Source organism: Benincasa hispida, chromosome 10 (assembly GCF_027475165.1).
Source record: "Benincasa hispida cultivar pf3 chromosome 10, pf3_genome.v1.1, whole genome shotgun sequence".
Classification (NCBI taxonomy): Eukaryota; Viridiplantae; Streptophyta; class Magnoliopsida; order Cucurbitales; family Cucurbitaceae; genus Benincasa; species Benincasa hispida.
Window position 1 is genome coordinate 16333798 of NC_143487.1, and position 15177 is coordinate 16348974.

The 15177-nt window shown below is 34.2% G+C and overlaps 1 protein-coding gene and 1 pseudogene across 1 annotated transcript; both read right to left on the minus strand.

Moving 5' to 3' along the window:
• Nucleotides 1-5547: 5547 nt before the first annotated feature.
• Nucleotides 5548-7410, minus strand: LOC120088950 (GDSL esterase/lipase At1g06990 pseudogene; annotated as a pseudogene).
• Nucleotides 7411-12326: 4916 nt separating this feature from the next.
• Nucleotides 12327-14027, minus strand: LOC120088714 (GDSL esterase/lipase At2g30310-like). Its single transcript, XM_039046145.2, has 3 exons — nucleotides 13395-14027; nucleotides 12612-12873; nucleotides 12327-12517 (listed from the first exon to the last, which is right to left on the minus strand). The coding sequence occupies exons 1-3, from the start codon at nucleotides 14025-14027 to the stop codon at nucleotides 12327-12329; spliced, it is 1086 nt and encodes a 361-aa protein (XP_038902073.2).
• Nucleotides 14028-15177: the final 1150 nt, after the last annotated feature.

Sequence of the window (15177 nt, forward strand, 5' to 3'; positions counted from 1 at the left end):
CTACCTAGCAATACTGAAACACTTGGGAACAATAATAGGAAGGAGCAATGCCACGTAGTGACGTTACGAAGTGGAAGAGCTCTTGAAGAAAAATGAATGAATCCAAGAAACAACAGTCCTTCGAAAGAACGCATTACATGTTCAATGGATCAGAAAGAAAAAATGCCCGAAACCACAAGCCATTCGGAAATCAGTACGTCTAACACGGGAAAGCCTGAGGTGCCGCTGAATGCACCATTCCCTATGCGTCTGATGAAGAAGAATGATGAGCATCAATTCAAGCACTTTCTTGAGCTCTTGAAGCAGCTGCACATCAACATTCCACTTATAGAAGCTTTGAAGTAGATGCCAACATATGTAAAATCTTTTAAGGACATTTTGACGAAGAAGAGAAGAGTCAGTGAGAAGGAAGTAATAGTGCTAACGTAGGAGTGTAACGCATTAGTAAGCAAAGAAGCAGAAGGACCCTAGGAGCTTCACAGTTCCTTATTCGATAGAAGAATTGGATGTGGGTCATGCATTGTGCAATCTAGGAGCCAGCATTAATCTCATGCCACTCTCAATTTTTAAGAAATTGGGAATTGGTGAAGCATAACCTACTTCTGTTACTCTTCAGCTCGCTGATAGACAATTAAGTACACAGAAGGGAAGATTGAAGATGTTTTGGTGAAGGTTGACAATCTCAATTCTCAGCAAACTTTATTATCTTGGACTATGAAGCAGATAGAGAGGTACCAATTATCCTTGAATGCTCCTTCTTAACTACTGGGAAAGTTTTAATTGACGTATATAAAGGTGAATTAACTATGCGCGTGGACAATGAAGAGATGAAATTTAATGTGCTCAACACATTAAAGTTCCCAGACAGTGAAGATTGTCAACTAAACAGTATTGAGTTGCCTGAAGAAGAGACTCATGTATGTGAGGTCCTCGCATTGAAGGAGAGCCTGAAGGAATCAGAGCCACCACCAGCCTGAAGGAATCATGTTTGATCTAGATTTTAAAAATAGAGATGTATAACATTTTGTTTGCAACAGCATGTAATAAAAACGTTATCCCTTACTCCCTTCTGTCCATGCTCTCTTCATCTGTTTAGTCCAACTCTATAAAACCACCCATATTGCATAGTATAAATCAAAACGAAGCTAATTGGTGTGTAAATGAGGAGACCCAAATTGAGAATAAGGAGATTAATGGCGAAGTTTTGGAGAGAATATAAGGGTGGTGTTTCAAGTGGGAGCTTTTAAAATAAACAAGATGATGAACGAAAAGAAATTAGGGTTCTTTAGATTGGGGCAATGAGGAAGAACGGGACGGAGAATGAAAGGGAGAAAAATATTAAAGTATTTGGATCAAATCTCACTACTAAAAAATATATTAAAAGATATTATTTTAGAAATGAGTCATATTCTAAATGAAATCTTGAAATCAATTAAAGTGTTTGGATCAAATCTAACTATTAAAAAAATATCAATTTTATATTTTATTAACTTCTTATATTATGATTTTCAGGTGTTCACAACTCGACACTTTACCTCAAACATCTAATTGAATACTATATTGGTTTCTGTATTTCTAGATTTAGTTCAAAAAAGGTCATTTTGGTTCCAATTTTAAAATAATAATAATAATGTGAATTTTATACGCATCGAAAATCTTTTAATTCAATTTTATGATTATTTAGAAGGAAAAAAAAATTGAAAACAAGACAAAAATAAAAGCGCACGTGTTTCTTAGAAAACAACAAAGCCCTGAAATTACTTTATTCATCACGTCATTTCCCATCTCATTTCATGTCATTAGAAAAACATACGCAACTTCGAAATGGTTCGTTGATGACAAAGAAAGACACAATTCTAGTCAATTTGAACTAAATCAAAATTTGCTCCTATTGTGCGTTAGCTCTGTTGAAGAGAAAGAAGAAATCCTGCAGATACAGATGACAAATTCTATTTTTCTAAATCAGCTAGAAAATTTCAAGCGTTGGAGCCTGTCAATTCCGATTAAGATCATCGACAAATTGCTTGAGAAGCGATTCAGTGATGAACTTGTAAGCTGCTTCAGTGGGATGAATGTTATCCCAAAACATAAATTTTGATGGCTCTTCACACGTTGTAGTTGTTTCATTATTACATAGAGGTCTTGCTTCAACCATTCCAATGCCACAAAAACCTACGTTAATCTGCTCAAAACCTGTTTGATGAAACACCCCAAAGAAAAAAACCTGTTGGAAGCGTTGAGGAGCCCACTTTATATTCACTCTAAATCTCACAACTTTTAAGAGAAAAAACTTGTTCTCTTACAAAACTCAAAAACGTACAAGTGAAGAATATTGTTTTCTTGAAACTCAGTTTCTTTTTTAAACTTCAATTTGCTTCTATTGATTTTGATTCTTTTCTCTTGCATACAAATGAGGGAAATGAACTCTTATATAGTACTCAAGAGACACTTCCTAAAAGATACAAAATAAATGAAGTACACATATATATATCATTCATGTACTTGAACAATTACATGTATCTAGAAATGCATGTATCTTGAAATTAGAATTGTATCTAGGAATGTGTTATCCATAATGTATCTAGCTTATTAATTCCTAACATGCCCCCTTAAACTAGACTTCCTTGACTCCGAGCTTCTCTTTCATTTTCAAGCATAAGTCTTGTCTTTAATGCTTTTGTGAATATGTCTGTAACTTGATCTTGTGTCTTACAATATTTGATATATACTTCTCCATTTTTGATCAATTCTCTGATGAAATGATATTTGATCTGTATGTGTTTGCTTCTTCCATGAAAAGCTAGATTATTCGAAAGTGAAATAGATGATTATTATCACAGAACATGAAGGTCCCTTTCTCTTGAGAACACTTCAATTCACATAGTACTTTTCTAAGCCAAAGTGTTTGACAACTAGCTGCAGACAAAGAATCGTATTCAGCTTCCGTTGTTGATAATGCTACAACATCCAACTTCTTTGATGCCCACGAAACTGCTCCAAAACAATATTAAATACATACTCAGAAGTACTTTTGAAATCATCAATATTTCCTCCTCAATCACTATCACTGTAGCCAACAAGAACATTATCCACGTTCCTTTTATAGTGGATTCCATGATCAACAGTTCCAAGAATATATCTAAGAATTCTCTTTCCTTCCCAATGACTTCTCTTTGGTGATGTCATAAATCTACTCAATAAACTTACTGAGAACATAAGATCAGGTCTAGTTGTAGTTAAATACATTAAACTTCCAACAAGACTTCTATAGATGGTGGCATCAAAAGCTTCACTATCATCATGCTTGCTTAACTTTAAACCCAGTTCCGTAGGAGTACTAGCAATTAAACCTAAGACTTCTATAGATGGTAGTATCAAAGCTTCACTATCATCATGCTTGCTTAACTTTAAACCCAGTTCCATAGGAGTACTTCCAACCCAGTTCAATATGTATTTTCAAATTAGAAAGTAAGAAAGATACATACAACCCTGTAAGTAAGAAAGTTATTATTAGTCGAGATGTCAAGTTCGATGAAGCAAAATTCTAGCAATGGGATGCACCAAATAAAAACCAGAATCCCTTACTTATTGACATGAATGGTAAAGAAGATGCTCGAGACTTGGAGCTTGAAGACACTCAACTACTAACTTCACCTTCTTCATCACACTCCACAAGTGATGAAGAAACTACTCCAAGGAAGACAAGAAATATTCAAGAGATCTATAATACTTTAAGAAGAATACAAGATGATGAACATGCTGATTTTGCTTTATTTGCAGATGTTGATCCTATATACTTTGAAGAAGCAATTTAAGATGAGAAATGGAAAAATGCAATGGATCAAGAGATTGATGCAATCAGAAGAAACGAGACATGAGAGTTAGTCAAATTACCAGAGAATAGAAAAGCTCTTGGTAATGGATCTATAGAACAAAACTGAAGCAAAATGGAGAAGTACAGAAATATAAGGCCAGATTCGTAGTAAAAGGTTACAAACAAAAATTTGGTGTGGATTATGAAGAAGTTTTTGCACCAATAACTTGCTTGGAGATTGTTCGTTTGATGTTAGCCCTTGCAACACAAAATAACTGGAAAGTTCATCAAATGGATGTTAAGTCAGCATTTCTAAATGGGTATTTAGAGGACGAAATTTATGTTGAGCAGCCCCCTGGTTATGCCAAAATTGGAGAAGAAAATAAGATGTGTTGATTGAAGAAAACATTGTATGGGCTAAAGCAGGCACCAAGAGCCTGGTACAAACGTATCGATGATTTTTTCTTGAAGGATGGTTTCAGAAGATGTCCATATGAACATGCTCTCTACACCAAAGAAGACAAAAATGGTAATTTCTTGATGATTTGTCTATATGTTGAGGATTTAATTTTTACGGAAAATTCAAACATAATGATTGACGAGTTCAAAGAGAGCATGAATAAAGAATTTGAGATGATTGATATGGATTTACTTCATTACTTTCTTGGTATTGAAGTTAAACAAGGTGATAATGAGATTGCAATTTTTCAAAAGAAGTATGCAAAAGATTTGTTGTTAAAGTTCAGAATGGAGAATGCTTATCCTGCTAGTACTCCTATGGATCTGGGTTTAAAGTTAAGCAAACATGATGATAGTGAAGCTTTTGATGCCACCATCTATAGAAGTTTTGTTGGAAGTTTAATGTATTTAACTACAACTAGATCTGATCTTATGTTCTCAGTAAGTTTATTGAGTAGATTTATGACATCACCAAAGAGAAGTCATTGGGAAGTTGGAAAGAGAATTCTTAGATATATTCTTGGAACTGTTGATCATGAAATCCACTATAAAAGGAATGTGGATAATGTTCTTGTTGGCTACAGTGATAGTGATTGGGGAGGAAATATTGATGATTTCAAAAGTACTTCTGGATATGTATTTAATATTGGTTTTGGAGCAGTTTCATGGGCATCAAAGAAGCAGGATGTTGCAGCATTGTCAACAATGGAAGCTGGATACATTTCTTTGTCTGCAGCTAGTTGTCAAACACTTTGGCTTAGAAAGGTACTACGTGAATTGAAGTGTCCTCAAGAGAAAGGGACCGTCATGTTCTGTGACAATAATCATCTATTTCACTTTCGAATAATCTAGTTTTTCATGGAAGAAGTAAATACATACAGATCAAATATCATTTCATCAGAGAATTGATCAAAGATGGAGAAGTATATATCAAGTATTATAAGACACAAGATCAAGTTGCATATATATTCACAAAAGCATTAAAGACAGACTTATTCTTGAAAATGAAAGAGAAGCTCGGAGTCAGGGAAATCCAGCTTAAGGGGGCATGTTAGAAATTAATAAGCTAGATACATTATGGATAACACATTCCTAGATACATTTCTAATTTCAAGATACATGCATTTCTAGATACATGTAATTGTTCAAGTACATGAATGGTATGTATACATGTACTTCATTTATTTTGTGTCTTTTAGGAAGTGTCTCTTGAGTACTATATAAAGAATTCATTTCCCTCATTTGTATGCAAGAGAAAAGAATCAAGAAAACAATATTCTTCTCTTGTGCGTTCTTGAGTTTTGTAAGAGAACAAGTTTCTTTGCTTAAAAGTTTGTGAAATTTAGAGTGGGCTCGTCAACGCTTCCAACAGAAACGCTCCAAAGAAAAAATTCGGTAAAAATGGGATTCAGTACTTGATTTCTCTCAAACGAGTTATTGGCTTACCGTAATAGTGAGGATTATTGACCATGTCTAGGAGGGGAGTGTAAATGTCAGCATATAGAAGTGTGCTTCCAGGAAGTCGTGGCTGTAAATTGCTTAACAGCTTTGAAAGCTTCTGATTGTAGGCTTGGGAATCTGAGTTTTGATCTTCCAAACATTTTCGATCTTCTGGGTTTTGAAATGCTATGCTCTCTTGAATGGGAAGGCAACGAACTGGACGAAGCCCAGCTACCACTTTAGTGCGACATCCAAGTTGGTAAATTTCCTACCCAATTTTGAAACAAAGAATGAGTTAAAATGTTAAAACATTCATGGGTTTGGTGGTACAATTGTAAACAAACATGTTTAAACTAATAATTAACCTTTTTCTTCGTCTATGGAACACGAACACAAACATGTTCGGACACATATCCGATCTGCAAATTTCAGACATGTGAGACATGTTTAGGACACTTTTGAAATTTTTTTTAAAAAGAAAATGGGCCCACCTTTCATGTTAGACTCAAATTTAAAGCCCAAAACAATTATATGTTAAACTAAAATTAAAAAATCTAGAGTAAAACCCTTTTTTTAATCATAGATTAAAAAAGACATAAATATACAAACCTGAAATTAGAAACATAAACATTTCATCGATAATAATGGTTAATTAACTTGATATTTTATGTTTTTTTAGTGGGGTGCGTATGGTATTTTATGCTAAATTTAAATATATCGTAAAAAAATAACAATAAAAATGAATGTATCCCTAACGAGTCCGTATCTCAATTTTATTGAAATTGATGCATCGTCGTGTCGTGTCTATGCTCATTAGTTATTCATTATTATGTCAAATATTGATTAGAATTATGGAGGGTGCATATTGTATAACTTACCTTGATCAAGCTTTGTAGCCTGTTCTGTAGAAAATCTTGGTAACCACTAATATTGTATTGTAGCTGCCTGGTGGGAAGGTCATAGAAATTGATGTTTAGGTCATTGGTTCCTGCACCAAAAACAACCAAAGCACTGTTAAGAATCTTCCTACTTTCATCCACGCCCACAATCCTTTGAAGCCTTCCAGTATAGTTCTTGAACATATCAATTTGCTTCATCACAGGAATGACATTGTATACAGAGACGTGAGATCATCGAAGCCTGTGCCGGCAGATGCAAAACTGACTCCAGTTTCACATCGCCGTCCGACAATTTAGGATCCAAAAATGGAGGAACAAGCTCTTTTATTCCCAACCTAGAGGCCACCATATCAGGAATGAGTTTCCCATCGCTGAACCTTCCAGTAGCGACATGACCAGGAAAATCTTTGCCGTATGGAGAGTAATTGGCCTTGAAAATTGTGGAAATGAAGTTGTTATTTCCGGTATCGACCCGAATATGAGAATGGCGGGCGCTGCATTGTTTGCTAAGAAATAGCAGCCAAATTATGTTGAGTGATAGTGCAACAATGAGGTAATTTGATGGTGCCATTGCTGGTGTTCGTCAAGTTCTTGTGTTTGATATTTATCTTTGCAAATTGGTTGATATATTTATAGTGGTTGAAGGAACCGTTCAAACGAAGAACATTTTTAACTAAGAGGCTGATCAGTTACTGAATACAGAATGAGAATGTGTAAAACTGCTGATCATTTATGCCTTCATCGGTTTAAAAAACCTCAGCAATTTAAAGCCAATGAAAGCCATTGAAAGCCATACGTTTGAACGTTTGTAATTGGCTAAAGCAATTATGGATGATTGGTTTTATTTTTTATTTTTAATTTTTTTCCTCTTTTCACAACTTATTTTATTTTATTTGTTAATCCTGGGTTCTAAATATTTCATCCCAGGTGGACAGATTTTTTCAGTTCAACATAATAAAATATTTATTTTAATCGATTGTTTTTAAGCTTAAATTGGCTAACTGAACAAGTTGGTTGTCAGGCTATGTGAATGATTGATATTATAGGGAAAATACTTTGGTGCAGCCTACCTCCCCAATAAACAATGGTCATGTGTGAATTTTTTTAAATGATTTATTTATTATTATTATTTTTTTTATGAAGGAAGGAAACCTGACGTTAAGTGCAATCTAATCATTACTCATAATATATTAAGTGGATGTGTTTGACATTGTCTAGAGGTCATGATTTAAACTTTGAACATAATATTTTGGTTGATTATATGTCTTCCCACTACATTCAAATCAGCTAAATAGGCAATTGATAACATTACCACGCCGTGGAATTCTAACTTAAAATCTAAAAAATAAATTGTTAAAAGTAAAAAATGTAGTTCCTTTTCGGGTGGTTGTAGGACGGACGACTGCCTATAGGTGGTAGGATACGGTAGGTGGTACCGCTCAGATTGTGGCCAATCTTCCTAACTGCGTGCAGGTCGGCCTTAGAACGCATGAAACTCATCACTACCTCGTAAGGGCGTTGAGACCATAGCATGTTACACAAAAGCGTAGCTTTCTCTATAGTGTTGTCACACAGCAACCCGCCTAGAAGAGCCACTCGCTCTGTAGTGTTGTCACATAAAATAGGCACGCCGCCCGCCTGCTGGCCGGACGAATCAAAGTTCTAAGGAAGTGGTAGTAGTTCCAATACATAAACAAGGTGGGTTGGGGTGATAGAGGTATTTTGAGCACATACTTTTTGCTTTTCCTCTCCTTTCAGTTATAGATAAGTGGGCAATTGAACCATTGAATGATGAACTTTACCCGTCTTCGCCTCCAACCCCACCTGGAGAGAACATAGGGTAAGGTCTTGGCCCATTTGAATATAGTTCATATCTCCTTCATTTGGTTGAGAAAGGGGAAAGCCTGGGGAACAGGACAGTGACTCTTAGCTCTCCTTAACTGTTCGACTCGAAACCCCATTTTTTTCGTTACTCGTTACCAAGTATTTCCTTTATATAGACGGAGGTTGGCCCATGTCTTCAGAGATTGTTTAAAAGTTCATTTAAAAAAGTGAGTTTCTTGGAGTCATGTTCCACGAGGCTCCACTCCAGGTGGGTGTCTTGCTCGTTCAGCTTCTTGTCAAAGAAGTCGAGAAGGCATTCTTGAGGATTGTAGGGGGTATTTTCTCCCATGGCGGGATACTCAATAAACACTGAAAGTAGTAGTTTCGAGTCATCCAATTCCATTACCAGTTTGAGGGATCTATTTGTAGGTTTGACCCCTTAGGAAGGTGGCCTGATTTGAATCCCTTGAAGTTGCAGAGCCAGTTGGAGAGCTAAAGTATTCCCCTAAGACTCTTAAGTTGCTTCCTTCAACCTTTGATTTGACCTTCCTTTTTCACTTGACTGCTGCCTTCGAGATCTCGAGCTAGCCTATTCGTTATGGGGAATCAATGCTTCGAGCCGAATAGAGCTTACCTCCGACGCTAGCTTTCTCTGGCGCATATTAGCTTAGCTACGGTTAATAGGCCGGTTTGGCTTCCTATCTGGCGGCCTCCTTACCTTACCCACACTACACTCAACGCATTTAAGTAATTGTCGTTCTGTAAGATCATAATGAAAATGCAATTTTTGTTTTTCTTCTAAACGAATACGATATTGAGATTTTTTACCGGAACGTGATTGGTTTTTAAGATCGTTTCCGGTTTTGGGTGAAAGACCATGAGGAGATACTGTCTGTGATCCATGGATCTCCAATCGGGAAACAGTATCCAAGCTCCGTGGCTAGTCTGCGCACTTTGGACTTTTCAAACTTTGCGAACTAAAACATTTGAGCAGCTAAAACCAATGATTCGTTATTGTAACAGATAGCAACAATCATTTCATTCGACATGCGTATTTTTTATTTTCCAATGTATTTACTCATTAATGGAAATTGGTTGATGTTGTGAGTAATAACTCTGGTTGTTTGCTGTTCTATAATTCTTGTTTAGGCAGTTCATACCATCCATACATAACTTGGATTTCAATTCTTCCATGTTTCACCAGTAGTTTATTAATCATTGGAAGGAGAGTTCAAGATTGTTGGGTCAAGGTTGGCTTATAAGATCAAATACAAGTTAGATGGTTTTAGAGGTTGTTTACTTGCTTACTTGTAAGGGGGAAATCCCGGCCGTGCCTTAAGCAACAAACTTTGTCGGTTCTTTGTTAGTAGGTAAGACTTCTCTGTTCGAGTCTTAAATTCTAAGGTGTGGACCAGAAAATGCTCCCTGAATTAAAAATGAAGTTTGTGACCAATGCAGTGTGTGGTGGTGGGTCTGATTGTTTCGAGGACAACTTTTTGGTATGACAATTGACCTTGATGGTGACTGTTAATTTTTTTATGAGTTCCTAGAGGGCCAAAATGCAAACCATACTTATTGATTAGTAGTGTATATCATAACTTTGGTGAAAATTTCAATTTCCCCCTTAATTTTGTGTCAGGTTGACAAATTTCAATGCAATAATCAATGGAATGTTTTTACACAAACATTATTTTTTCTTAAGGTTTAAAAAAAAAGGGTTCAGGTAAAGATAAGATAAGCTTTTTGTTATGTTTTAGTCTCTAATATTTATGTTTCTTTTTCAATTTAGTATGCACTGTTTACAAAATTTATATTTAGCCATTTATGTATTAGTTACTCCTTTCATTAGTCCCTTATAACCTTGTTGATGTTAATGGCTTGCTTACATGATATGATCTTTGGTGAATTCAGAAAAAAACAGAGGAAAAAAGTGTAACGATAAAACTTATAATTTTAGGTTAAATTTAAAGTTTGGTCAACTTTGTAACTGTAATGTATTTATCTTTCAAGAGTGTCTAATAATTATATAAATTTTTAATTTTTTGTTTAATAAATTTCTAAAAAATTTGAATTTTATTTTATTATTTAATCATATATAAATTTGAATTTTAATTATGTTTAACGGTTCTCTAAACTTTCAACTCTGTGTATCTCATATGATTCAGGAACTGAATTTATAATCTAATAAAGAAATTTTATTAAAGAAAGTAAGAGAGATTTAAAAAACTTTTGCTTTCTCACTGGGACTTAACCATATAGCTGTTCGTTTTTTTTTTCCCAAAAAATTAAAGTTTTATAGGTTTAAGGGAAAATATTTTAAATGACAAAACTGCTAAAAATATTTACAACTAATAGTAAAATATCAGAGTTTATCTGTGATATACTGCGATAGACTACTAACTGTGTCTATAGACTATTTGTATTTTGCTATTAGTTATAAGTATTTTAATTTATTTTTCTATATTTGAAAACAACTCTAAGTTTAAATATCATTTGGTACATATATTTTAGAAATGGTTGTATTTTAGAAACCACTCTCAAATGTTTAACTGTAGTTTTTTTTTAACACTTTCAATAAATTAAAAAATTCAAACGACAAACTGCGGCACTTTATGAGCACAAGGATATGTAAATTTAAATCATCAACATATAAAAATGAGTACATACCAATGACCGATGAACAAGATTCATGTGGGCACATATAACTACAAGTGATTTCCATTTTTTTTGCTGCAAATTGTTATTGATTTGATATTATTAGTAATGAATCAGATACAATATATTTTCATAAGAGCTAGCAAATGCTAAATAACTTGCAAAAGTCCCCATCTTGTTCACACCTTTTCTTTTGTTGGGATTGAAATTTAGGTAGAGGTTGGAGAGATTCGATTCTCTAAACTCTTGGGGATGTTTGAGACAAGAAGTTGGTTATTATAATTATAGTTTATTATAGTTAGGTTATAATAGTTTTGTATTTGGGTGTAGATTATTTTAGTTTGAGTTATAATAGTATGTGTTTGAGGTGTAAACTATTTTAGTTTGAGAAGAAAATAGTAAACACTGTAGCAAAGAATAAAAAAATTATAAATGTAAAATAGTAAAAACGGTAGTAAATAGTAAATACTGTAGCAAACAAGGGTTTTGAAAAAATATTAGCTGTAACTAGTTAGAGAATGCAAAATAATATTTACAGTAACAAAATGTGGTTATTATAGTTTTAGGATAATCATCGCTCCAAACACGTCCTTGATGATTATTATTCAACTTGGTTAATGACTATGTTTCACTAAATATTGTCCTTATTTTGATCATTACTTTTATTGTTGTTTAGTGTAACAATGGACTAAGGTTTGGAAATTTGTATTTGGAGAAACTATTCGAGAAACATAATGTGGATTTGCATTTTTCAGGACGTATGAGAGAAAAAATGCATATGTATTTGCAAGTTGTTTTTAAGATTTCCAAGTTTTAACTTATACTTTTCGAAAATATTTCGCTTTCATCCCACACAAAAAAGAAATAATAAATAAATAAAAATTTTGAAAACTTAGCAGGTTTAGATTTTAATTGAATAATTTAGTAGGATGCACGGAGATATGTAAACCAAATATTAATAAATATATTGTTTTTATTTTTATTTTTTTTAAAACTCTACTTTAGCACTTCTTCCTCTAACTAATTTTCAATTGTCCATGTCGATTTTATTTCACGTCATTAGAAAAACACATGCAACTTCAAAATAATTGGTCAATTCCATTCGATTTGAATTTCAAGCTTTGAATTTATAAAGTGAAACTTAAAAGAAATATTGCGAATACAATGAATAATAAATTAGATAAAGATTTTAAAGCCTTAAGAGCCCAGAACTGTGAGTTCAAAATCCTTCACTTCTAATTCAAGTGATCGGAAAATTGCTTAAGAAGCGACTCTGTGATGAATTTGTAGGTTGCTTCAGTGGGATGAATGCTATCCCAGAACATAAATTTTGATGGGTCTTCACACGTTGGAGTTGATGCATTACATAGAGGCCCTGCTTCAGCCAATCCAGTTCCACAACAACCAATGTTCGTCTGCTCAAAACCTGTTCGACGAAATGCCCCAAACAAATTTCAGGTCAATTACATTGATTTTTTTGTTCATAACTTGATTTCCCTTAATTATTTATACCGGCTTACCATATTTTTGGGGATTATTAATCATGTCCACGAGAGGAGTGTAAATGTCAGCATACAAAATTGTGCTTCCTAGTAGCTGTGATTGTAAATTGCCCAACAGCTTTGAAAGCTTCTGATTGTAGGCTTCGGAATCTGTATTTTGATCTTCCAAACATTTTCGATTTAGAGGAATTGGGAATGATATGGTCTCTTGAATTGGAAGACAACCAATTGGAGGGAGGCCAGCGACCACTATAGTGCGACATCCAAGCTGGTAAATTTCCTGTCCATTGTAAAACAGAGTTAAACAAGTGTTCGTTTGAAGCAGGGAGTAGTTGATAAGTCTATTAGAATGATCAAACTTTGAAGGTTAAAAACTTTTCAAGAATAGGACTGAAGCATACAAAATTGAAGATGTGGAACTTGTAACTGATGCATTGGTGATTATTATGTCAAGGCTAAATTATAAACAACACTCTTTAACTTTGCTATTTATTTTTAAAATACCCTTATTCTTTCAAAACTTACAATGTATCTTTCACCTTTTACGAACATTTTAGAACTACTTGGAATGGTGTGACAATCTAAATTTCTATTTTAGCTCACCGCCACCCAATTTTGGATCCCAATTATATCCAAAATTTCAAAGGATTTCTAGTTCTAAAATATTTATTTGAGGTCAAATATAACGTTGCAACTTTGGAAAAAAGAAAAAAAAGGGTATTTTTGAAATCAAGATTTTTTTTATAAGTGTCAAATATCGGTGAAGATTAATGAGTGCATATTATATTGAATATCATTTACCTTGATCAAGCTTTGTAGTCTATTCTGTAGAAAATCTTGGTAATCACTAATATTGAATTGCAACTGCCTGGTTGGAAGGTCGTAGAAATTGAAGGTTAAGTCATTGGTTCCTACACTAATGACAGCCAAAGCACTGCCAATAATCCTCTTACTTTCATCCACACCCACAATTCTTTGAAGCCTTTGAATGTAGTTCTTGAACATACCAATTTGTTTCATCGCAGGAATGACTGTAGATATAGCGGCTGTTCGATCATCGAGTCCTGTGCCGGCGGATGCAAAACTGACCCCTGTTTTCACATCATCATCCGACAGTTCAGGATCCAGAAATGGAGGAACAAGCTCCTTTATCCCCAACTTAGATGCCACCATGTCAGGAATGAGTTTCCCATCACTGAACCTTCCAGTAGCAACATGGCCAGGAAAATCTTTGCCGTATGGAGAGTAATTAGCCTTGAAAATAGTGGGGATGAAGTTGTTATTTCCGGTGTCGACCGTAGAATCACCAAATATGAGAATGGCAGGAAAAGATGGAGAAGTTTCAGGTGTCAAAGCGATGCATGGTTTGCTAAGAAATAGCAGCCAGGTTACGTGGAGTGAGAGAGCAACAATGAGGTAATTAGCTCGTGCCATTGCAGGTATTCTTCAAAGTTCTTGTTCTTTGATATTCATCTTTGCCAAATTGGTGCATGAATTTATAGGGAGCTGTTGAATGTTACACAAATCTTGTTATTATTTTTGCATTTATTTACAGAAGAAACCGTTCTAACGTAGAAGAACACCTTGTGTACTTAATTAGGTGAGTTATTGTATACATAAAGAGTGGACTGTTTATTCTTTCATCACCTTCAAAACGCCAGGAATTGAAAGCTAGGTGTTTGATCGCATGAAAGTATAACTTGCTGGAATTACTGTGGCTAATTTGGTTTTATATGTTTATTTCGTAAACTGAATTAAAAAAATATAATAACTCATTTTGCTAATCACTAACAAGCTGAGAGTGGTCTAATGTGGGGGTCGATAATCCCCCTTCATAGCTTTCCCCCTTATTTATTTGAATGCTCTGCTATATAGCTCCTCGAGTGTTTCAACTGATTAATGAATTATCTTGTTACCTAAAAAGTAGTTGTAATTTGTAAATACTTCATCGAATGGGCTGACAAAGTTATTATTGTTTTTTTAACAACTATATGTCGGGTGAAGAAATTGAGCATCTAATCTCTCATCAAACCCAATTGGACCGATTATTTTGATCCAATCCGAATTAAACCACAAATAATAATAACTTCGGTTATATATGGTTCGATTCGGTTCGACTTTGGATACAGATTTCAAATTAAAACCGAACTGAATAAAAAAATCTGGTTTCACTATACTTTTAAACCAAACTGACACCTTTGTAAAAAAGAACTTTTTAGTTAATTTAATTTGGTTTATTCAATTTTAGCAAACACTCCTAGATTGAATTACTAACTTCTTACGTACCAAAAGAAATTGTCAATGCTTGATGAATAATGGTATTAAAAAACCTACCTTCTGAAGAAATGCATTAATCAGCGGAACAATTTATATAAAATATGAATTAAGGGGGTGTTTGATGTGCTAAGTTGAGTTATGAACACATGGAATCAATATGTTAGAGTTAGAAAATCTATGTTCGAGATGCAGAGTTGTAAAAATATAGTTTCTCGATAAATGTGAAAAAGAGAGAAAGATGGACAAATAAGTTCATCGATAAATGTTCAAACTTCAGTATTGAGCACTATTAAAGTTAGGTTGAGTT